General features: G+C 39.3%; 3 protein-coding genes across 3 annotated transcripts; 2 read left to right on the top strand and 1 right to left on the bottom strand.

The window, feature by feature from the left end:
- The first annotated feature begins 1,171 nt into the window (after positions 1-1,171).
- On the top strand, positions 1,172-16,888 carry epyc (epiphycan). Its single transcript, XM_085137406.1, has 10 exons — positions 1,172-2,228; positions 4,796-4,973; positions 10,217-10,379; positions 10,715-11,272; positions 11,548-11,742; positions 12,501-12,641; positions 12,868-13,026; positions 13,127-13,329; positions 13,677-13,772; positions 15,767-16,888. The coding sequence occupies exons 2-10, from the start codon at positions 4,803-4,805 to the stop codon at positions 15,935-15,937; spliced, it is 1,857 nt and encodes a 618-aa protein (XP_084993532.1). The 5' UTR covers positions 1,172-2,228; positions 4,796-4,802; the 3' UTR covers positions 15,938-16,888.
- Positions 16,267-19,083, bottom strand: LOC146499491 (uncharacterized). The gene is given in 5 exon segments (XM_085137408.1): positions 16,267-17,742; positions 17,745-17,775; positions 17,860-17,947; positions 18,150-18,243; positions 18,829-19,083. Coding segments are annotated over 5 exon segments (978 nt in total). The 5' UTR covers positions 18,902-19,083; the 3' UTR covers positions 16,267-17,050.
- Positions 19,084-19,450: 367 nt separating this feature from the next.
- LOC146499490 (uncharacterized) lies at positions 19,451-24,887 on the top strand. The gene is made up of 9 exons (XM_085137407.1): positions 19,451-19,586; positions 21,854-22,147; positions 22,790-22,934; positions 23,016-23,148; positions 23,237-23,357; positions 23,459-23,537; positions 23,654-23,756; positions 23,868-23,988; positions 24,167-24,887. Exons 1-9 carry the CDS (start codon positions 19,571-19,573, stop codon positions 24,226-24,228), a joined length of 1,074 nt encoding a protein of 357 aa, XP_084993533.1. The 5' UTR covers positions 19,451-19,570; the 3' UTR covers positions 24,229-24,887.
- Positions 24,888-25,820: the final 933 nt, after the last annotated feature.

Below are 25,820 nucleotides of genomic sequence, written 5' to 3'. Positions count from 1 at the left end.
CCTAAATATGTTAGCATACTAACAGTGACAGTATTAAAGATGGACATACCAGATAATCTGAAATCCAGTCTTGCATCCTTTAACATTTCTGCTGTCGCCATCTTGATTGCAAGAAACCAAAAGTGGCTGAAGAGACAGCTATAACCGTGAAACCACTTGCTTATTGGCTAATAGCTAATGAACTCAAAGAGAAGCCTTTTTGCAATCAAAAGTATAGCCATGTGGTAGCCTCCAGAAAGGATGCAAGTTTAAATCACTTCAACAATGGCTTCGTTTATTGAACCAGAAAGCTATGTGGAAGAGAAGCAGGAAGTAGCGATTTCTAAGTTCCACAGCAGAACATTCTGACACCCCCCAAGTCGGTGTCACAACTCAGAAAGTTTGGGCAGCCACACCAGACTTGCTAAAATTGCAATGCATTGACCAGGTTCTACTCAAGACGTGATATATGATTCATGAATCGCTATTTTCTTGCTTTTTCAACTTTACAGCTAGAATTTGCTCTTCTTTGGAGTGACATCTACATAAGCTCAAGTCAGTTAGCTAATTCAGCAATATTTCAAACACAGTTGCAATAGCTAAGATATATATGGAAAGACTGACTCATCTAATTTGAATAAGGTAATATTTAAAAAGTGTCAGTTGCTTGTAAATGTGACTAAAATAGCTAGCTAATAGCATTATGGCTAGCAGCTAAAATTGTTAGCTAAAAGTAACAGTTGACTAAACAAGATTTGTTAGTTATACGTAATAAAGTTGCTAAATTTAGTGCATGAATACCTAATACAGTAAGACAATAGTTATGGGGAAAGATTAGACATCTCATTAATGAGGAGTTTTGCACAATGTATTTGTCATTGTTAGGAAGGTTAAGTCTGCTAGCATGAAAATAACAAAAAGGTTGACATGAAAGGAAAATGTTTCTTTTGCCTCATTCTGAGCCACATTATTATAGCAAGACATTAAGTGGAAGAGGGAAATAACGAGTTTTTAATTCTTTCCTCATCAAAATGTCACCAAGGTTTACCAACCCCTGGATCCAACAGGGCTTTGAGGGTACATAAATGTTCTGACAGGAGACCAACTTCAACACTTTTTAGGGTACTGTCTCATGCTCCCTGTGTGATAAATCATTGTCTTAGGTATGATATTTTGGGTAAAAGTAAAAGAGTGCTTTGCAGAACAAAAGCTGTAGATATAAATCCCAGCATATATGGCAGGTTAGAGGTTTGCCTGTCATTCATCATAAGGTCTAGAGCTACCTCCTGAGGGAGAAGTGGACAGGTTCAGACAAAACCATGGCCAAATAATGCTGACTTGCTCTCTGTGTTTGCATGTGTGTATGTATCCCATATTTATTTTAACAAGGGACATTAATGAGCCAAGCTGTCTTTGCAATGTCAGTAGAATCTCCTTAAATCTACATCAGGACTTTAGAAGAATCACTTGCCTTGGGGGTCTGAACCCTGATCAGAATATTTTCCATCAGTTAAGACATCCATAGTTCTCCTACAACTAAAATCAGGCTTGTAGTTAAAGTAGACCACTGAGCAGCTGATGGTGCAAAGAGAAATTTGCTTCAACCTAAAAGGAGGACAGAGGCCTTCCTTAAATCAGGGACTTCCTCTCAGCACTATGCTAACAGGGGCTTCTTACAGAGGTCCCATTGTGTATAAGGTCCCCGTGGATCCCCCTCATACATGAAAGCAACACATGCCAGAGTTTCACCTGAGGAAAACACAGGGAAATATTTCAATCTGACTGAGTCAACTTCTTAGAAAAATAATGCATATTCTTAAAAGGGATGGCCGGATATTTTGCTAGTGGTAGGCCTCTACTCTCTGTTTCTTTGTGTCTGATGTGTGCGTGTGTGTGCATGTGTGTGTATAGTGTGTGTAATGTTTGAGAGGGTTGTGCATGTGGTTGTACAGTGTGGGGTGGGTGCACTCTGAGTGACCAAAAGCAATCTGCTCTGGTCCAATCAGTCTCAGTGCCTACCTTCACACATAAGCGGCAGGGCACTCAGGTCTGCCAGAGCGCACAGACCTATACATACACACACGTCTACACACTTGTCAAATTCACACACACACACCTTTCACACACTTCACACACGCACCCTCCCTTTTCAAGGCACCCTGTGCGACCTCTCACCATTGGCCAAGTCCCGGAGCCCTCAGCATCTCCATCACGGCTGACGGGACCATTCGGGAAAGCAGGAGACGGAGGTAAGAGTTTTTGGTGCTATCTTCATCTTGCTGGTTCGATGGCTCTTTGGTGCAGAGGATTAGGTAGGAAGAGTTGCTCAGCTAAGCCTTCCAAAAACACTCCTATTCAGGTTTTTTAAAATGAGCTACAACACAAATAAGATGGTGTGGCAGGGGCTTTAATTTCTCTCCTGGGTTTACTTTGGAAGATATGCAGGTGCTTTCTAAGTGATTTTTTGGGGGGTCCATAATGTTTTACATGTTTTTCAGTTGTATTAGGTGTTTCACATTATCAAATTTAAGGGTTTTGATTTTTCCTTGTTTCTTCAAATGTTGTTACATATTCCTGTAGCGTATGTATTTGTGAAAAATGACCTTAGTCTTTGAAATAACAGCAGGTGTTCATGAAAAAGTGTATAAATAGCACCTTTTCATAACATCTTTTGCTCAACTTCTGCAGAAAACGTCTTCCACTTTGCTGAGAATCTTAAATAATTGAAAACTTTCTGCAAATATTCTCCCTCAAAGTATAGTTACATACAAGTGCATACCATACTTTTCTCACTGCCTAGTCACCTGCTTTGATAGAGGATTTTTTCAATGCAAATTAAACCTTCTTGCAGTCCAAATAACCCAGATTGTTTTGCACCAACAGCCAAGTGGGCATCACTTATTTGCTTGTGGGTTTTGAGGGGAAAAGGCAGAATCACTGAATATCAGGAATGCCCAATGCAAAGCCAAGCATAACAGAGAAGTAGTCTGGAGGCTCCAGTCTTACATACATACAGTTTCCACACACTGTACACTGTGATGGCCTGAGTAAAAGCACACCTCTGTCTTTAGTATAGTTCGTTCAGTCTAGCTGTGCTGATTGCGTAGCTCCATGACGGGTGGTTTGTTTAAATAGCAATGATAACCAGTCAGATCAAGTTATCTCAGAAGAGTGCACTGAGTTGATGTTGGAGGGACAACGAAGAGACTGATTTGCATATTAACTCTGTCCCTCTCATACCGACAAGGTTAGATTCATAACTTAAATAACCTAGGAAGCTGTTTTTTTGGTTTTATATCTGTCCTCATCCCAAAATAGTAGCAGCAGAGGTTTCTCAGTTTTCTCTCACTGAAAGATAGGTGTGTTAAAACAGAGTGTGCATCTGTGAGAGGATTGCGTCTTTCCAAGTGTGTGCATGAACGTGGATCTCTGTGTGTATGTGTGTGTGTGTTTGAGTGTCGTTGCTGCTGAATGAAGCTTTTCCTTGCAGCTGTAACTCGCTGCCATCCTGTCCACAAACCTCGGTGGAATTTGGAGTTTGAGTGCTGAGACAGGCAGCGACCGGCCCTCATAAAGGCCCTCTGTGAAGGGTGAGGGGTCGAGTCAGCTTAGAAACCTGTCTCTCTCTCTCACACACACACACACACACACACACTTGTTGCTCTCTTGCTGCTCTCTTCTACTCAGTCCTTTCCTCGCTCTCTCCATCTAACCCTGAGGGCCAACATCTTGTCTACTCTCTTCGTCAAATTCTTCTTCTTCTCTTCCCTTGCGCTCCTTTTCTCTGTACTAGCCTACAGGACTCTCTTTAATCTGTAAAAATATATCAGTTCCAGTGTGACTACACCTGCTATTAGTGTGTTTCGAACATTGACACACTAGCATACTGACAAACGATTAAAGTCATAAGCCCGCTGTCTGTGGTGCCAGCTAATTAAGCACCAATTAGCATATGTTAATCTTATTAGTGCTTCCCACTTTAGAATAATACTTAAGAACTGACCAACCTTGGTGAACTAAGTAGACCTGTGCAGAAGATTATGAACAGCAGCTATCGTATCTAGGCCAGGGCTAATGATAAAAATTACACATACTAATTTTGATTTTCCACTTTTAGAGTATCCCATTATATGATCAAATATCCCCAAAATCTTTACTTCAACCATAAATACCACAGGCTGAAAGTGAATTTCTAAAATTCTTTAGCCTTAATGAGACTAAACAAAATCCTCTCCTGGTTCATTATCAGATCAGCTCTGACTTTTGACCTTTGACATACCACAGACGAGTACCTAATTAAGCCAAGATGGTTGCTCCATGGAAAAGAAAGCCTCTGGCTAAAGCAAAGCAGGAGGCCCTCATATTTTGATCCCCTGAGCTGTCTGCACCATGATAATGAATTCATTGACCTTACAGATGGAACCCAAAGTCAAGCTTTGGTGTGCAGCACTGTAGACTGGTTATCCTTCCAGTATCTCGAACTGGTTATGGAGTAAGGTTCAAAGGCATGCTCTATTGTGCATATGGAACTATATTTTACTACACACCATGTCCACATTACTCACAACAGATGTCTTTGTTCTGTAAAAATGAACCAGTTTAAAAGGGTTTTATTTAGGGAAACCTCTTAAAATTTGCTGTGCACGTCTTTTTTCGTGTCAAATTTACATTTTGCAAGTGACAATAAACTACTAAGTAAAAAAAATCACCATGTGAATGTTTAATTTCCCTGTAATGTGCTATACTTCACATACGTCTGTAAAATCTTTTAATCACACATTCCCCACTGACTTTATGACTCTCTGCCCTCGTCAAGGTGGACTATGAGGATGCTTGTGCGGCTTCTGTTCGGACTCTTCGTCCTCAAAGCGGCGGTGGCCAGCCCCAGATTTTCCCGGCAAGCGCACTTAGACACATACAGTAGCACTAACTATGATGACAATTTCAATTTGGAGAGCGACTATGAGGATGTCCTGATGATTGGTGAGCCTCAGGTAAGAAACACAATTTCTTTTTTGAGTTTATGCAAGAAAAAATGTATGTTTTGGGCTTTTAAACCCCTTCCAGACTCTTTTACCTTTAATCATAAAAATAAATAGGTCACCTTAAACTCTTTACTCTAGAGCAACCGCTATTACTATTTTAACTAAAGGCATTTTCACAGACATGGAATTTATTTCATTTAGCAGCATGTGGTCTGTTGAATTTATAGCCGATACTCAAAAACATTTAGAAAACACATGTCCTCTAGTCTGTGTGTAAAGATTCTGCGACAAATTTTATGCTGATTGATTACTGAAAAAACTTGAGAAGATAGACAGAAAATATGAATCATATTTTATCACGGCAACATGACAGACAGCTGATGTTTTAAAATATAAAGGCTGCTGGGACAATTTGATTTGAGGTCACCAGGTTCACTGAGCACAGAGGGAACCGGCTGCTGCCCAGGAGTCACTGGGAAACTAAATGTTTTCCAGATTTATGCGTCCCAAATAATTTTAGACATTGCAGCCACCAGTTTTACTTACATATTACTGATGTCCAACTGCAGCTGATGCACTTTGAACTGTTGACTGTTTTGCTTATTGTGTAGAAGCTGATTTCAACCTTATTTTATGTTTGCCTTTTCAAGCAGATACATGTAAGTAACAGGTAGAGGGAAAGGGCAAACACAGCTAAAGCTTTATCTGCTTCCAACAGATCTTCATACAGATTTCGCAGGTGCATGTCAGTCCTCTGGAGGCTAGACAGCTGGAATCTTTGCTAAAAGCAGTGACTAGATGACCTTCAGTAACGAGAAAACCCCTAGGTGTTTTCTCGTTACTGGAAGTTTCTATGCGCGAGAGCAGCTTTTAAAGATGAATGGAGATCGGTAAAGGCTACAAAGGAAAGAAGCGAATTCAAGAAGTGCCCTTCAAATCTCATATCACAGCTCAAGCTGAGAGTGATGTGGCAAGCCTTGCAGACACAGTGGGATTAAAAGCTATAGCCAGAATTCATGTCAATTTATTGTTCTTTGTGACAAGTAAATTGGTCCAAGGCAGTGGCAAAATGACATCAGATTTTCAGCTGGCTCCCTCTGAGCCAGTGACTTAAATCAAACCTCATGTGAACTGCACTTACAAAACTGCTCTTATCTAAGGTCTGCTCCACAATCCAGCTTATGAAAAGTTTTTTGTCATCCACCTCCACAGAAACTAGTGCCACCCAAGCTTTTTAGCCTTAATCAACTTCACTGGCGTATTTTATGTGTAGTTTTACAGCTGAGAGTTACATATGGAGCTGCTGGGTGTGAGAATGTTTTCATGTGTTGTAAGAGGATGGCTTTGATAATGTCTGCGTTTAATAAAATCGGAAATTACACAGCAAGTTTCAAGAGGTTTTGTGGAAGTCTGCACGGGTAGGAAGAGGAGAAGCAGTACAAAGTGCATTTAGAGTAACTAGAATCTTTTTTTCATGCTGTCCACGCTTAATAAACATAACGCTTTGACTCATAATTGCAGTTTTTAAGGGTCTCTCATTTAGTTTTGTTGAGAGGGCAGATCATCTGAGAGAGCGCTCTTCTAAGAAGAGTGAAGATTTAGGAGAGGTTTTTGTATTTTTCACACAAACATCAGATCTCATGGGAGAAATGGAGCGATGATGAGCTCCATGCCTCTGGAATGCTGAGTCTTTACTTTCCACGGCCAGCTCTCGTTTGGTATTCCTCTCCTTTCTCCTCGGGGCTTGTTTTTTTTTTGAAAGAAGTAAAGGCTCATCTACTTTGTTATCCAAGCCAATCTTGTTCAGTCTGCTGCATTCAAATACTCTGGACATGCTTTAATCACCAACTTTGGATTCATGCAGGCACATTAGTTTCATCATGATCTTCAGTCTGCCTCTTATCTATTTTCTCTTGAGTTTTATAACATCTTAGGAGCTGGATGGTTCACTTAATTAAAGCTTCTATTTATTTGTTTTGTTTTTTGTTACCATCCAGAGGTTGGATGTAAGTTTTTAACAATGGTAAATGACACATAATTGTTCAGAGTGTAGGGAAAATATGACTTATTGCTTTCATGTAGGATGTAAGGTAAGAAGACCAATGCCAGGCTAAAGCTTAACCGACTTAAGCTTTTTTGGCTATTGTCATATATTTTTTAAAAAACCATGGAACATCCTGGAATATGGAAACAACATTGACACTATAGTGAGCAACATTTTCTTATTGACGTCTAAACAATCAGACCTCTTTTGGCAGCCAGAGGTTTGACCCCTGCTGGCCAATGAATTTTTGAATGCACTACCTTGCACAACCTTGATTATTGGAGAATAATCCAATTTCCCAGAATGTGACTCTGCTCCTTTAATAGAAATTCTGCATGTAGAAGTGTGCTATCTTTTTCACTCAGCAAGAGTTTAAGTGAGTTTAACTCATGTGGCTTTTCGAAGGACTAAATATTACATATATGCATACATGCTGCACCCCATATGACTAAGAGCCTATGGCTGGTGTCTATGGAGTTTTCAGTACTTTTCCAAACTGCTCACTTGTTTTGTGTCCATAAGCTGGAGGACATTGGTGAAATTTGTTTGGAAAGATTTCATTTGACTCTCAAACATGTTTTACTTGCCTATGAATATATGAATATATGCATATATACTAATATAACAGTAATACCCTTACAGTAATACCATTTTGGCTTGGTCAGTAATTTTATACATTTTGGTTTTGGCTTAACGCTCCACATTTCTCCTTTCACATCCTGTATTCCCCAAAATCCAGGATTTCAGAAACTTTTTTTCAGTGTTTTTTGTTGCCCCCTCTTTCCCCTCGGGTGTATATGTTTGGGGGAAGGGGGGGGGCGCTGCAGTTAGATTTTTCAGTGCAAGACGTTTTAAAGGCCTACCTCATTGTTGTATCCTCAGCTTTTTCTCAGGCAAACTTTAAAATGCAAAATATATGAATGAATGGCTTTTCATTGGTACAAGACTTTTTTCCTCAGTTACATTTCAAGTAGTTAATTGTTCTCATTCATTTGACTGCATTCACTTGACATACATTTCCTTTGATGCCTCTTAGCTTACAGATATCTGATTACTCTGGTTAAAACTAGATAAAAAGGCTGAGAAATGGATCTGTGCAGCTACCATGTGAGTCTTGGTTCCACAAGGACCATTCCCTTTTTGGAGGATTGACTCAGCCTTGAGGGGCGTTATACTGTGTCAGGTACTACCTGTGTGAAGTGTGTGGGAGTTCACTGCCCTCATCTGGAGAAGGATAGAACTGCAGGTTTCTTGAGCTGTCAGAAGAGCAACTGCAAAGACTGTAAATATAATTAAAATAGCAAATGGCTATACCCGAAGCCTTTAATGAAGGAACCAAAAAGCACAGCTGTGTATAAAGCTTTCTTGGTTTGGCAGAGCTGTCTCATTTTTATAATTTCCCCAATTAAAATTGCCTGTTTGATCAACAAAGGTGCTAAGTCTTGGTTTACAAAGTAATTTGGTATTGTGAAACTTGTGACATTTTCAGAGTTGTCGCTGCATGTTCCTGTTACAGTCTTTAAGCTGCCCAGTGTGCTGGATTATGTAAAATATGCAGTGCCTTTTTACTATAGAAAAAAAATACTGTAATATTTACTGTTATCTAGTATTGCTGCTTTACTGGTCACTTACTAGCAGATATAAAACAGAGTTCTTGACTGAATCTCTATAAAGTCTGAGCAAAGGTTATTTTGCATTTTACACACTGGACAGCACTGGATGTTTTTTTTAGTTTTTTTATGAATCTGAGCTAGATAAATAGTGCACGCTCTGCAGTGGATAGTTTCTTCAGCAAAATTTGCTGCCATCTAGTGGTTAAAATTTAAGATTATAAATCAAAAAATACTTTCCTGTTTATGGAGATCTTTGTTGGTGTCTTTTCTTAAATCTTTGGATCATTTTTTTTTTGTGTGTCCTCAACCTCTCCTCTAAGTTTCACAGAATTCGACACTGCTGTCTTTATGCAGTCTTGTTAACAAACAGCCAAACAAACAGCAATTATCATGTGCCTGTGCACTGACTCTGAGCTTAGCACAGGAGTACTAAATGTAAAAGTAACTGGGAAAATATGAGTGCTGAGATAGTAAACAGAGCAGGGTTTGCGCATCGCCAGTGCTGAGGCATATTTTGTATGCTAAAACGCCAAGTACAGTTAGGTCCTTGATTTGTCCACAACAGTTGTAGTTTTGCATCTTTACACGGCCACAGTGGAATTTAAAACAAACAGTCAATATCTGATTGCAGTCCAGACTTTCAGATTCTTTTCAGTAGGTTGTAGGAAAAAATTTCATTTAAATTTTATGAATTGCAGCTGTTGTTATGCATAGTTTTCATAGATAGGCTCAGAAATAATTAGAAAATTAACTGATATGTGACAAATGAAGAAGAAAAATAAACATTATCAAGTAAGAGAGAAACAGCTCGTGATCCAAATATTACAACATTATGTTTCAAACATGGCAGAGGCAATCTTATGCCATGGGCCACTAGTTTGTATTGATGATGTGGCTGCTAATAGAAGTAGCAGGATGAATTATGAGATGTAAAGGACCATACTCATTGCTCATATTCAGACAAATCCCTCAAAACTGGTTAGACAGTGCTTCAAAATAGATGAAGCCTCAAAGCATAATTCAAACCAAGAGTTTCCTGAGACAAAGAAATGGGATATTTTTAAATTTTTCAGTCAGTCATCTTATTTCAAACGAACACAGTATGCGTTTCAGTTATTAAATACAAAACTGAGTGTAGAAAACCCCACAAACAAGCAGCAACTAAAAGTGGATGAAAGGGGGCCTGTAGAGAATCTCATGGGAGGAAACTGCAAATGATTTTCATCCAAGCATTCAAAACTATTTTTAAATTTAAAATGATGTATGTTCTGTCAATTATATAACTATGCATAAGGTGACTCTAAAATTCCTGCACAGTTAATATAAACTTTCTGTTAAACCCCCTGAATTAAAGTTGTCACATATTGATTGTTTGATTTAAACTCCAACAGCTGATGTAAAGAGGCAAAACCTGAAAGAATTTGTCCAACAGCACTGTACAGTTTTGTCCCCATGCACGTTTTGTTAACATTAAAGTCTGTCACATAGAGCCATAAAAAGTAACTTTTCTAATGCTTTATTTCATCTTTTATCATGTTTATTTTAAAATGCAGTTCTCATATATTTTTAACTCACTGCTGTTGTCTTTCCCTCAGATAGAGATTGGAACACTGCCCCCACCTGAATATGAGGGCTCACTGGAAACACAGAACGAAGTGGAGCAGCCGAAGGAAGAAGAAGAGTTGCCTCTAAAACCCCAGCTAGTCCCTCAGAGTTCGGGGGGATCTGGGATTCTCATGGGCCCAGACACACAAAAAGGTCTGAAAAAAGGAGAAAAAGCCTTTATCATAGAACTACTTCATGAGTACGTTCAGTAAATATGAAAGAGAAAGGGTCTTGTCCAGCATTGGGCCGTTGGATGTGTGAAAGCAGCATTACTTAACTTAGAAAAAAGGCACTAATCTTTCCTCGAAACACATCATCCTCATCGTCTACCTGTGATAATCAGTTCCATGTGCATGTCATCCATTTAACTTGCAGTCAGTGGTTAAATGTGCCCATTTGTCATCTACTGTTGCATCTAATCATCATCATTGTGAACTGTGTTAATCTCATCTATCTGTTCATTAATACCTAATCTTGTCTCTAACAAGAGGTGGAGCTTCGTCTGACACCCACTGATAGACCTCGTATCATTCAGGATTTCTGGATCTCTGTAGAGTCTGGGGCCTCTGGGGCCTCTGGAGCTTCTGGGGCCTCTGGGGCCTTTGGAGCTTCTGGAACTTCTGGGGCCTCTGGGGCTTCTGGGGCTTCCGGAGCTTCAGGGTCTGGAGGCTCAGGAGAGATTCTGGTCTCTAGCGCCTCAGGAGGCTCTGGAGGCTCTGGAGACATTGTGCTGATCTCCGGAACCTCAGAGGAGCTCCACATCTCGGGAGAATCCAGCCAGTCATTGATATCTGGCAGTCTCTTGATATCTGGGGATCTCTTGGAATCCAGAGATTTCATGGGATCTGCTATTTCTGGAGCCTCGGCCGATTTTGCCTCTGGAGGTTCTGGAATTTCCACTGAACTCCATTTGGGTTCTGGAGGGTCAGGAGACCAGTCTGGCTTTGAGGTATCCGGAGATCTTTTGAGCTCAGGGGCTTCTGGAATATCTGGGGTTTCTGGGGACTTTGAATCCGGGGACCAAAGGATAACATTTATATCTGGAGGTTAGTATCGTTGCACCATATTAGTATCTAACCTGTCATTCTTTGTGGGATTTATGTTGATTGTCCTAAATTTCATTTAACTGCTTTGCTTTTTAATGTAGTTAAATGTTGTTCGTAATTATTTGTGCTACTGGACTTTTTTACTCATAATCACTTTCTTTCTAACATTTTATCTCTCAAGAGTGATTGATTGGTTAATGGGTTGATTCATTGTCCATCTTACCTTTCACCTCCCAACGTTACCACTCCTAACACCAAACATTGGCTCTAACAAGAGGAGGAGCTGCCAATCACTCCAGACATTATTGCCCAGGAGACACTAGGTACTTCTGGGGAGTTCTCAGGAATCCCAGAGGTTTCGGGAGATAATGGAGTCTCTGGAGAAGTATCCGGAATCTCTGGGATTTCTAGTGTCTCTGCATCTGGAGAAACTGAGGTCCCTGTAACTCTGCTCCCCACCACTTTTGAAGGTCAGTACCAAATCTAGACTTGGGGAAGACAGGCAGTGTAGGTACTAAAGGCTATGTCTCACATTATCAGCCAGCATTCTCCAAAAGTTGATTCTGTTCATCTGGACGTAGCGTTTTGTGGGAGAAACATTTCGTCACTCATCCAAGTGACTTCTCCAGTCTCCGAAACATTTCTCCCACAAAACGCTACGTCCAGATGAACAGAATCAACTTTTGGAGATTTACTTTCCTGGATGATTGAAAATGCATCAAGACATTATCTGCATTGTTTTTAGGAAAATGATCATTATCAGGGCTCAGAACCCCAAAGCAGAACAGACACAAGAAGGATATAAAAGTTTACTTTAATAAAAGATGTTCAAGGTTCCCATAAACTATGCAAGGTTAAAGCCAGGGCAACCATTCAAAAAAATGGGCACAGTTGTGCAGAACAGGAAAATCGATTATAGAAATACTTCCTGTGGCTTTCCCTGAACGTTCTTTCCTTCATAGCTTAGTATTCCACCATAGAGCCATCTGAATTTGTTTCTGTCGGTTTGTTCTTTACTAACAGCCACACTGTTTGCGACCACTCTGCAAATTATATTTCATGTTATTAACATCAGAGTCTTATTTTCATTTGTCATTTAAATGTCATAAACTCTTGCTTAACACTGCTAAAACACTGCGGCAAACCATGGGCTACTGTTTGCCAGATGTCTTGTCCCATGTCTATGATCTAACCTTTATTTTTAACACCTAATCTTGTCTCTAACAAGAGGAGAGGCTGCTTCCACCTACAACACAAAGCCCTCAAGAGGGTGCTGGCACTGTAGAAGGGTCAGTGAGCTCTGAGCTGCCAGAGCCCAGTGAGCCTGATGAGCCAGACAAGCCTGAAGAGCCTGTGGTTGACAGACGAGGTCAGTATAGAACAGATCGGAATGTTATATAAAACCGATATCCCCTTTGGACTTGGAAAGTTCTGGTGTGCTTGGCCCTGATTTTTATTAACTTTCTGGATCTTACAGAATTACAAAATTACAGTTGTACGGTTACGGTTGTTTCTGGAGGAATCGGGAATTTTAACAAGCTACTATGACATGTCTTCCTTTTTCTGTTTTCCTTCTTCTTGTCCATGTATTCCAGGTATGCCCATTTGCTTGCTGTGCACATGCCTTGGTGGTTCAGTCTACTGCGATGACTTGAATCTGGATAGTGTGCCCCCTCTCCCCAAAGACACCACTCACTTCTATGCTCGCTACAACAGAATCAAAAAGATCAACAAGTCTGACTTTGCCTCCATGAGTATGTTTCCATTTTGAATAAAAACACAAACGCAAACTTAAATGTTGGAGTGACAATGAAAAAAGAGTTTCTTCTGATGTGTTTTCCCACCTTCCTTCAGACAAACTGAAGAGGATTGACCTGACCCACAACGAGATAACATCCATTGAGGACAGAGCTTTTGTGGGTCTGCCTGAACTGGAGGAGGTGGTGATTCGAGAAAATCACATCTCCCAGCTGCCATCTTTCCCAGAGACTATGACCCTGATTGATGCCAGCCACAATAACGTTGGCTCAAAGGGTATTCATAGAGAGGCATTCAAAGTACGTACACCTCTTTTACTTACAGTTGGACTCGCACATATCAAGTAAAACTGTGTGTATTTGCTCACGACAAGAAATGAAAATAACATTTTCTTAGTCATTTGGAAGGAGCAATAGTTTGTCAGCCACACATGTATTATCTCAGCTGAATGCAGGAAACTATGTTTTTGGATGGAAACTGAATAAAAGGAAGGTAGCAGGATAAGAGTACAACTAAATTAGCAAAATTCTAATGTTAAGCCAGTGTTTGAAATCTAGTATTGTCATGAGTGCCTTAAAATGTCTTTCACAAAGGTAATATCTAAGGTTCTTTCCCATTAATGATTATCTTTCCTTACATTAAACAGGATATGACTGGCCTGCTGTACCTGTACCTAACAGACAACCACATTGATTATATCCCAGTGCCTCTACCAGACAGCCTGCGGTCTCTGCACCTACAGGTATATCTTCTGGCCAAACCAAAAAATCCATCCATCCATCCATCCTCTTCTCTAATTCAGCAGTTTTAACTCGCTGCTTCTGCATTTTTGACTTTGTTCATGCTCTTGTTGTATATTTCAAGTAATATTTATCTAATTTTAGGACCTGATCCCAGTGTAGTGTAGCTCAATGACAACAAATCACATCTTTAAAAGTTAACACTCATACTAAACTAGTACTTAAACCACCAAAATGTACTCTAAGATTATGCTGTTATTTCTATTTCTATTTCGTTCTGTTTCTATTATCTTTATTATAATTGTTAGCTTTAATATGCATAAAGATTTTATCTTAGTTAAAGGAATTATTGACCGTTTAAAAAACTCAAATTCTGTTTACGACATTCTCCCATCTCGCATTATTAAGGAGGGATTTAATGTAATTGGGCCTAGTATATTATCACTAATCAATCTTTCTTTGTCACTGGGTCGTGTTCCGATTGCCTTTAAACATGCCGAAGTGAAACCTGTTCTTAAAAAGTGTTCCCTAGATCACTCAAACCTCGCTAATTACAGACCTATCTCGCAACTTCCATTCCTGTCAAAAATCCTTGATAGTCCTATCACAACTTCAGACCTATCTGAATGCGAATAACATCTGGGATCAATTCCAATCTGGGTTTAAACTGTGCCATAGTACGGAAACGGCACTCTTGAGGGTCTTCCATGATCTTCTTTTAATTACTGACTCTGGGCGCAGCGTGGTCTTAGTTTTGTTGGACCTGTCCTCTGCTTTTGATCTGGTGGAACATAATATCCTCTTAATGAGGCTTGGACATCTGGTTGGCATTACGAGTATGGCCCTTAGTTGGTTTAAATCCTACTTATCAGAGAGGTCCTTCTCTGTCACGATGGGTACCTACTCCTCTTCCATTGCCCCCGTCACCTGTGGTGTCCCTCAGGGGTCTGTGCTGGGTCTCTATGTTACCCCTTGGTCGTATTATTGAAAAGTACAAACTCTCTTATCATTGTTATGCAGATAATATTCAAATTTATTTTTAATTGACTGAGGATGATACTTCATCGATGCTTCACTTCTTCCATTGTATAAGTCAAGTTAAAGACTGGCTGCTGAGCAATTCCCTTATCCTTAATGACAAGAAAACGGAAATTGTAATCTTTGACAGTCATACCCCTAGAGCCCATCTAACTGGTGTCCTCAGGCCCTTCACTGATTATCTTTCCGATTCTGCGAGTAATTTAGGTGTTTACCTGGACGCCTCCTTTAAGCTTGTAGAGCATGTGTCCTCTGTTATTAAATCTTGTTTCTATCAACTTCGTTTAATTTCTAATGCCAAGCCATACTTACCACGTGAGGATCTAGAAATCCATGCCTTTGTCACATCCAGGTTAGACTATTGCAACTCCCTATACACTGGGCTTCATTCTGCCCTTCTTCATAGATTGCAACTCGTCCAAAACGCCACAGCTCGCCTTCTAACTGGTACTCGTAGGTTTGAGTCTGTCACCCCAATTCTCACTGGCCTCCACTGGCTTCCAATTAAATACCGCATTGATTTCAAAATCCTACTGCTTACTTATAAAACGATAAATAATATCACACCTAGCTACCTTATTGATGTCCTTAGCGTCTATACTCCCAGTAGAACACTGAGGTCGTCTGACCAGTTGCTTTTGGTGCAACCTAGGTCACGGCTGAAAACCAGAGGTGACCGTGCCTTCGCTTCAGTCGCACCTAACCTCTGGAATAACCCCCCTCATTCTATTCGCACGTCTGACTCGATCCAGACCTTCAAGTCTCGATTGAAAACCCACCTTTTTAGCTTAGCCTTCCCGGCCTCCTAGAGCATGCCTTTTAAGTGTACTTTCTTGCCCTCCCCTTTCCTCTCTTTTGCTTATATTGTTTTATTGTTTTTATCGTTAAGTCTTGCTTGCTTATCTGCGTACTTGTATACTTGTATGCTCGGTTAATCAATGCCTTCCCTCTGTTTCAGCGTAACAATATTCAAATGATGCACGAGGACACGTTCTGCAACCTCCAAGATTTCAGCTACATCAGAAGAGCACTGGAGGACATCCGTCTGGACGGCAACCCCATCAACCTCAGCAGAACCCCACAGGCATACATCTGCCTGCCCCGTATACCCATCGGGGATCTCATTTAACCACACAAATACAACCACACGCACACATATTTGTACATATTAACAGCCCACATACGATTCATTCACTCGTCAATCCAAAATCTCATTTACAACAGTGCCTTAGCAATAAACTGTCATACATGCTGCTGGATATAACACCATTTAGATTAATTATCAGCCTTAAAAAACAGAAATTAGTGAGTGTAATTCTGCTGACCAAGCACATATTCACTGCTCTACTCCATCTTCATCCCATTGTTCGGATATTTATCCCAGGGCACACAACAGCACGCGTACACACCAAAAGATATGGATACTCATATCCATATCCACACACACAGACATTCACACAAGAATGTTGTCAAAAGCCAAACTGTCCCACAACTTTATTAAAAGTGAACAACAGGCAGTATTCACAGAAAAACAAATCTGTTAAAAGCCCTCAAATGTCATGTATGTGTTTGTTTTCACAGTTGGCAGAAAAATGACAACGTTCTTTAAATGTATTTGTTTTGTAAAAAAATATAATGTTATTAATAATAAATCTAATAACTTTCAGCAATGTATACTAGAATATAGTTATCAAAGCTGGAGCTTGATAAAAAGTCAATTGAGTATCTAATGCAATAAAATGTGCATTTTAAACACATTCAGTGGTTGTAAAGTCTGTACTGTAATATAAAAAATATATATATTCTGATCATGAAAAAGGTGTTGTTTTTTTTTTAAGTGAACTGCAATTTTTTGGTATATTACACTACAAAAAAGTGATGTTTTAACCATGCACAATAGCTGATACCAACAACTCTGATGTGTAGAGTCAGTCAACAAAACACTATTGTTTAATATGGGGACGGGAAGCTGTTGATTTTGATTGTGGATGGGGTAAAGAAAAATGCTAACAGGTTGCTATTGTGTGCTCTGTATGGAATAACCACAAGTGAATAAAGTCATTTTGAAGACCTCTCCAAACTAGGAGTGGCTCAACGTTTTTATTGATAACTAGTAGGTGAATTATTAATGTGGATCTTTAATTTTATGAGGGCAAATGAGAACTGGGAACTGCTCAGAAATGTGCCAAAATAAGGGGGAATTTTTGCCAGTGTATGCAAGGATTTTAGAGCTGAGATTTTCTCAAAAATTGTCAATAAGCTTCTCAAACAAATGAATTAGCCTCTGTTTCCTGTCCATATCGTCTGACTCTTTCACATTGCTGCTGTTGCTGCTGCTTTCTTCTGTAACCTCTTCCTCAGACCCTTCTTTTTCTTCGGAAAGGCTCATCAGTCTAGCTTTCTCTCGCTCCAGAGCCAGCCGGTCCCTGCGCAAGGCATCCCTGTCCCTCTCCACCATCGCCCTCTCCCTCTCCATTACTGCCTTTTCTCTGTCCAGCGCCGCCCTCTCCCTCTCCAGCACGGCTCGGTCTCGATCCAAAACTGCGATCTCCCTGTCCAGCACTGCTCTCTCCCTCTGCAGCACCAGACGCTCCCGTTCCATCACTTCTTTCTCCCTTTCTGCCACCTGTTGCTCACTGCACGTCGTCCTCCTCTCGTCCTCCACCTCTTGTAAGATGCAGTCTATATCCTGAGTTCCCTCCTGTTCCGCCACCACCTCCCCATCCTCAATCCCATTAAGTGGAAATTCAATCTCAGTTGGAGCAGCCACAATAGAAGACTTCACCATTGCGGCTAACTTCTTCTTTTTGGGTTTGATCAAGAACTCCCCATTGTCTTTGTTGTGGGGGAAGGCCTTGAGAATGGGGGCGCTGCCCTCCAGCCGACCCGCCATTGCATTGTCCATCAAGGAGAAATAAGGCCATACATCAGGAACACTTCCACCCCTTCTGGGGGATGCTTTAGCTCCTAAGGAGACAGAAAGAGGGCAGGAAGTAAAGGGAAAGCTTTGCCAAAAAGCTTTATTTGTCCAAGTGAAAATAAAAAGAATACCTTGTATCTCTTCTTCAGGTTTTCCCATTTTTTAGACGCTTGATGATGGGTCATCTTACGGTGTAAGCCCATATGTTTCAAAATGGTCCTAAAAACATAATACGCCAGGTCTTGTGATTAAAACAATTGTTAAAAACATCAAAAGCAACAATGAACCATTATCACTGGTAGTAGTAGTAAGATGGGGCAAAGACAAAGGTACAATCTTTTTTTTTTTTAAGTATGTCTGGTTCCGAAATCTATATAGTTGGCATTTTTCAGTGTCTGGGAACTTGAAATTATTAGCATACCTCCATGCCCACATAGAAGTATTTCTCTTTCCAGAGAAGAGGTAGGTATTTGAAACCCTCAGCTTTACAAAGTCTTCGATTTCTTTTTTGCTCACTGAAAACGACAGAGAGAAAAAATATATAGTTACAAATGACTATATGAGAGTGTGTGAAAATGTATAACACTATATCACTATTTATTACTTAAATACACCTATTATTTAATAATATTATTAAACAGACTGGTTTAATTTTTTTTTTTTTAAAATGCTGCATTCATGGTACATAGGAAAAGGTAAGCCTCTACTTGGACTTACCTCATTTTAAACGTTCGCTGGAAAAATAAAACATGACTGCTCCCGGGATTGCGTTATTGATTTTCTACAAGCAAAACCTTGTCGACAGACATGTAATTCACTTAACAGAAAGAGGAAAAATAATCGAAAGGACACAAAAATCAAATCAATAATATTTCAACCTTCCTACTAAATGATGAAGAGAAACAGAAATAAAAAGTGCCGAAGTCGTATTTAAAGATCATCTTTAGTCTGGTTCTTCTACTAGTCGGGAGTTCTTGAATTCACACCCTTTTCAGTGTCCGATGAAGGCAGCATAACTTGTACTTCTCACTTCCTACGTGCGCAAGCTAGCTCCAAGCTATAGTTAGCTTATTTAATCACTTTCTGTCGTTTGTCCTTACTTTTATATGTGAAATCCACGGGCGTATGCATATCGCAAGTGCTGCTGGTGTACTCGTGGTCTGCGTACTCCATTTTTCCTATTTCTCGTACTTGGTGTCAGCCCGTTTATCGAGCGTTCTTTGTAGGAAAAGACTCCTTGCCCCCGTTGTTGGTTCCTTGCGAGGGACCCTACATTCTTCCTCTCGTGTTTGAAAAGAGCGTACTACCGCCACCTGTAGACAGGGAGACTCCAGGGACAGAGTCAGCTCACTTTTATTTTATTTTATTTCATTTTATCTTAGTTTAGTTTAGTTTAGTTTAGTTTAGTGTTAACAAAATGTACCTCATAGTACACCATAGGAAAAAAATCTATGATGTTATGTTGCAGATTTTAATACAGAGATAAACATTTTGCACAAGCAAAGATGCTGTTCCATTGTACAATAGATAGGGAGAATTGCATATTATTTCAACCTATCTTTATAGCTTTGCAACGGTGTTTGTTTATTGTTTGTTTGTTTCTCATCAGTTATCTGCTTCCCAAAGTGTAGAAAAATACCAACACATGTTTACTACTGGCCATTAAACCTAATTCTCAAAAGCTGCTTAACACGTTATTTTTTGGCAACTTTGTTGCATTGGGTAGGCCTTATTAAGATCACATTATTATTCTAGCCTAGTATATATAGTGCCAGCCTCTTGGCAAACAGATGTGGGAGAGGCTCTTCCAAAGGAAAACGAAAGTGTTTAGCAGAAAGCAGAATGGCCTCATCCTGTCGTGAGTATCTATCTATATGTTCCTTGTAACATTTCTATATTTTACTGTTCATATATTTTATAAAGTCTGGTGGTATTTTGTTTACTGTTTGTTTATATTTCCCTTTAAATCACATGCGAATTACTTTTAACAGCTCTCATTCTATCAGAGTTTCTAAAGATTTTCTGTGAGGTCAGACATGCCTAAAATGTGCAAATGTGCAGCATATTTAATATTTTAACAAGACCAATAGTCTAGATTTGAACTCTTATTCTGAGACACTGATTGTCATTGTATAGAATTAGACTTTACTTTCTGTTTCATTTACTGTGAAGCTCGATTGCATAGAATGCCTACATAAAACCTGAAAGCTGGACTTTAATAGTTATGTTTTAATTCCTCATTTACATAATTAAATTAAAGTTAGTATGCATTTTTTCTTTTATTTATACGTTTTTATAAACGTATATTATTAACATGTGTGAAACTCTTAATAGCATGTTTAACTAGCCAACAGGGGGCAGCAGATAAACAAGTTATTAATTTGCAATACAAACCGGCACAGAAAATTTGTTTTCAGATTTTTCTAATAGTACCAGAAGAATTGTAAAAGTTATTTTATACATATATATAAAATAATTAACATACATTGGATAGAAAGGTGGAGCAGGTGAAAAAATAATAGCTAAACATAGTTCTAAAGTGAAAGGGACAAAGCAGCTCAACAACAAGTGCGGGAAAGCAGCTTTACAAGTTTTCAGCCTGCCTGTATTACCAACATATCGAAACTATATTGTCATACGTTATTTCAAAATAAAAAACACTGTAGTGTACAAAATTATTGAGCCACCCCTCACTTCTCAATAGTTTGCTTCCAAGGATCCAGGCTGTTAAAGCCTGTCTTGAACAATGCTACTCTGGACTTTCTGATGGTTTTCCTTTGGACATTGGCTGCTTTATCACTCATTTACAGTCCAGGGCTTGTAGCTGACCATTGTTTTTGTTTGTTAAGCCACTTAACATTGGCTTAACGATGTCAAGTCATTCCAGCAAACAAAAGGCGCCTAACTCAAGTTATGAGTGTCATGTGCTTAAGATATTACGGGTAAAATCCAGCAAAGACCCAACACATTCGGCCTATTCGTTGATCCATCTGCTGTTTGCTGAAGCCTCATCACAAATGGTTTCAGCGGAAGAAGAAGCCATTTTTAAAGAAGGGAAACAGTGAGAAAAGGCTGATGTATGCCAAATTACATAACAACTGGGACTGAAAATCAGTGGCAACGGGTCTTAGAGAGTGATGAATCCAAGTTTCAAATCTATGTTTCTAATCATCGTCAATATGTGCAAATATCAAGAGAGAGATACAACTGTGAATCTGTAAAATATGCCAGAGGCTCTGTCAAACTTCGGAGCTGCATGTCACCCAGTGGTATTGGGGATCTTGTCAAAATCGTTTCATCAATTTGAATTATGAACATAAGAAAAGTGCAGTCAGATTTAAATCCACCATGCAGTACCAGCTGATTGGCACTGGGTTTGTTTCTCAGCATGACAAAAAGCCCAAACACACTCAGTGCAGTAAAAGCATTGCTGGATAGAAAAAACACACAATAGACCAGCATCCCCAGAGCCCGGACCTCAACTCTTTTGAAGCAGTGTGGGATCATCTTGACAGAAAATGGAACAAAAGGCAGACCAACATCCAGAGAAGAGATTTGAATACCCTTCAAAAAGCCTGGAGAGCTTTTCCTGAAGACTATTTAAAGAAATTAAAAAAAAAAGCCTTCCTAACAGAGTTAAGGCTGTGTTAAAGTATAAAGGTGGTCAAACCAAACATTTCCATGCATGTTTTCACACATTTCAATAAGTTTCTGGAACAATTTCCCCACTCTACTAGCAAAAGCTAAACAAATTAGGGGTAGCTCAAGACTTTTGCATAGTATTATATGTACTTTAACATCCTCAGCTCTGACAAGAAAGGTCTACCACAAAACCCTGAGCATTAGTGAGATCAGATGTTGTTTCTGTGGCTTCAGAGTCCAGCTCAGAGTTACCCTTTGTAGTTGAATTTAGGGCTTAATGCAGGTCGAGTTCCACAGTGAACTGTTTGTTTTGTTATGCTTTTCCATTCTTGTAGCAAAGTTGCCCAAAAATATGTACCTGTATTTGTTCATATTCCTTTATATATTCAGGGATGTATCTTTAGTAAATAAAGAATTTATCTGTATATCGAAGGAACAAAATATGAAAGCATATCATGGATTTTTTGTTGTTGTTTTGTCCAGAGGCTGACGATGAAAGCACTTATGGTTCTGATGTCAGCAATGAGTCAGACAGCGCTGAACCATCAGATGAGGAAGACAATGAGAAAGACGATGAGGAAGACGTTTTACCCTGCAAGTTTTACAACAAAGGAAACTGTAGGGACGGAGATAGGTGTGCTTACCTACACGTCTGCAAGTATGCTCTTAAAGGAAACTGTCGTTACGGCTCCAAATGTAGACTAAACCACCCTGTAAGTCAAGGGGTGTCCTCCAGTGCAAGCGGCAGGGCTCCGGATCGGTCATCATCTAGTCGTGGTGAGTATTTGCTTTTGGGGTTTTTAGTTGTTTGTTTTACCGCCACAAGACGTTGTTGTTGTTTTTTTAATTTATTTATTTAAGTGAGAAAGATTATTCACAAGTGGAAAACATTCAAGACAGTTTTTAGTCTTCCCAGGACAGGATGTTCCACTAAATTTCCCACAATGTCAAACTGTGCAATGCTCAAAGAAACCAAACAGCTACATTTCAGGCTTGCAGGCCTCTACAGGCCTCGGTAAACATGTTAAATGTTAAATTTCACGAAAGCAGAATTAGAAAAAAAAACTGAATAGTATGGGCGTTTTTTAGGAGAACTTCTTCTCCTGTGGTGGAGGGGTGATAATTTGTTCTTGTTTTACCGCCACGAGACCTTGGGCGTCTTACAGCCCCTGAATCGACCATGAACTCCTCTGTTTATCAAAGTATTTTACAGTCCAGTGTGAGGCCATCTAGCTGACAGTTAACACTTTGGTCTCCAACAATATCAGCTAGTTCCTAACAAATAGCTGCAAGAGCCACATTTTACCTTATACATATATTTACATGTTCGAGCCATATTAGAGCAGCTTTAATGTCCAGTAATAAGTCAGTAATTACAATGTAATATATAATGTCTTTTTGTTTTGTTTTTCTAATCAGACCAGAGGCTTACTGATGGCCGACGCTACCAGTGGCAGCTCAATAACGGAAGAGGCTGGAAAGATGTTGAAAATGATCACATACTTGAGGCCCAGTATTCGCTGCCCCACACCAAAAGCATCAAAATATACAACACATCATACGGGTAAGCAATGAGTTTATGAAGAACTTTTTATTTCCAGGCACAATGTAGTCCCTACATGCTTCAACTTTCCTCTCTCTACAGGGCGGTGAGCATAGACTTTAAAAGGATGAAAGTTTTTGGGGAGAAATTGAGAGTGAGACGCCTGGATGACGGTAACACTGCGTGGATTTGGTACTGCATGTTGGGTCGTCATTGGATCAAGTATGGAGCCAAGGTAGATAGCAACTAGATCTTTGCTTAAGTTAATGGAAATTGTTCTCCTTTGTCTGTTTGGTAATGATTCTTCTCTCCCTCGCGGACAGGATTCAAAGGGCGTTTGCACTCCTGTGGAGAGCTCTGACATAGAGGAAAAGTTTCAGAGGAATCCAACAAGCTCCTTTACTTTTAACATCAATGGTGAAACTTTGGAGCTCAAATTTAAAGGTGAAGTGTATTCACTAATCTGTAAATTTGTAACACCCTTTCGGCTAAATTCCAGCTTTTTCTTAACAGTCATTGTTCCTTATTTCTGTTTGTTTGCTTAGAAATGCGACAGGTGAGTAAAAACAGAAAGAGGAAAGTCACCCGTCGACCTACGTACCGGCAACCACAAGCAGTCGGGGGGTGAGTGTTAATTTTCCTCAAGGATTTTGTTCAGTTAAAAATTGTCAAGAAGATAAGATAAGAGAATTTAACATAGTTTTCTGTTTTATGAAATATTTTTGATTTTGTTGTCACAGAGTTTCTCTAGCAACCTCAGGTTTCCAGAATCTTATCTTGGGCACTAAGCCACAGTGGGAATTTGAAGGCGACAGTGGAAGATGGCACAAGTTCAAACACAGGGTATGTCATCTGTGCAGTGGATGTTATTTTTAGGATTATTCAAAGTACAATTTCTGAGTTATTGCATCGACATAAATCATCACAGTTTGTCTGTGGATTTTGTCTCAACAGAAAAGGACTTCCACTGACTGCTCAGTAACCAGTGATGACATTGAGAGCAAGTACCAACAAAACAACAAAGGCACCATGCTCTTCACAGTGGCAGGACAATCCTACAATCTTGACTTTGGAGGTTGAGTTTTTATATTTTAATCCTGTAGTAAAAAACTTGAAATAATAATTAATTGTTGGCTCTTAGAGGCATTTTAATAAACAACTGACTATCCATATCTACCTGTTCCAATATGAAAAAGTGATGTAACATTTATTTAACATTAGACTTTTGTTGATTTGTTTATGATTTTCCACAGCAATGATCCAGACCAACATCAGGACCAATCACACACGCAGGGTGAGACGTGTGCTGGTGTGAGCCATCAAGATGATTTCCTGACCTCTGTGCAGCGACGTAACCACGATGCTGCCGCGTTCCTCTAACTTGAGATTTATCTGAGATTTATTTTTGGATGGGTAACACATCCTTTTTATTGTTGAATTTCAGAATTTACCTCACTCTTGGGTGAAGTTTACAAGGACACTTTTAAATGCTGCCTGACAATCTTCCACTCCAATAATGCATTCTACCAACTTGCCTTTTAGCATCATGGTTGTTTAAATTATTCATCTTATCAACTCAGGTCACAGTGAGCATTTTTTTCCACACTTCCATATGGGGATGGAGGGGAAAATTTGTTCTTATAGCCAATAATTAAACAAAAGGAAGTGTATAACAAACACTTTGAATTCATGGGATATGATACATATGCCTTTTTTTAATGTAGAAAAATGAGATGTAACTGAGCAATACTAGTTCGAGGTCTTTTTGCACATTATCTTTGAGGTCTTTTTATGCTTTTAACACACAAACTGCCTTGAAAAGTCTCCGTGCCTCTTTGCATTGTGCCACAGTTTTGCTTTTTGTGGTTTATTTGGCTTTGCACAAATGCATCAGAAACGGGTTTCACTGATTTGGGAGAACAGACTACTGCATCTTTGGTATTCTCTAAATGTAATAAAAAATGTTTGAAAATTGATTGATTGATTGATTGATTGATTGATTGATTGATTTAATCTTTATTTTGAACATGTTGAAAAAGTACAACAACATAGAATTAAAAGAGACAAATGAACAAAGCAAAACAAAAAGAAAACGAGCAACCACAACTACAAATAACTTTCATGTTCAAAAAGGAGCAGGAAGAAGCATAAGCTTATTTAATCCCACCCCTTTTCCACTATCTAGTAATCAATAGACTACAGAAATACCTCCTTGCAATTACATTATATGTCATGTGTATTTTTTTTTTATTATTCACTTTATAGATAGATAGATAGATAGATAGATAGATAGATAGATAGATAAGTGGCTTATCAGTGGCTCATGGTTACATAAAGCCTATGTCTGTCCTTGACTACAGAGGCAGAGCATCATTCAATCCCGCCAGCTGCATATCCTGACAGCATTTCAAAGAATACCGACTCCCCTTTCCCTGCGCAAGACACCTCATAACTTTTTATATCATCTGCTATAATCAATAAATGTACATTGTAGCTGTAATGTACACTACAGCTTAAGAGTTTGATGGGAATTAGAAATGTCTTATTTTCTAATTATAATAAAATTTGGATTCATGTTGAGTCAACACTAAATTAGTCAGAAATGTATATGAATATAAATATTTCTTTGGGGTAGTGTAGACCAAGTGGCGAGGAAGGTGATAAGTAGACAGCATCAGCACCAATTTCTTTTAATCGTACTTTATTTCTGACATCTCCATTATACCATTTTTAAAAACACCCCGGTAGGCAAAATCTCACTTGCTTTATACAGGACTTTACATACACCTGAATCTCATTACTCTCTACCATTGAAAAATAGGTTAGACCAAACAATATGATCTAAACAAAACAGGAATAAGATTATGCATCTAACTGACAAACTCATTTACACAGCTAAATGTTTTG

Source organism: Neolamprologus multifasciatus, chromosome 17 (assembly GCF_963576455.1).
Source record: "Neolamprologus multifasciatus chromosome 17, fNeoMul1.2, whole genome shotgun sequence".
In the NCBI taxonomy this organism is placed as follows: Eukaryota; Metazoa; Chordata; class Actinopteri; order Cichliformes; family Cichlidae; genus Neolamprologus; species Neolamprologus multifasciatus.
The sequence above is the reverse complement of the archived record's forward strand: the minus strand, read 5'-3'. Positions and strand labels throughout refer to the sequence as shown.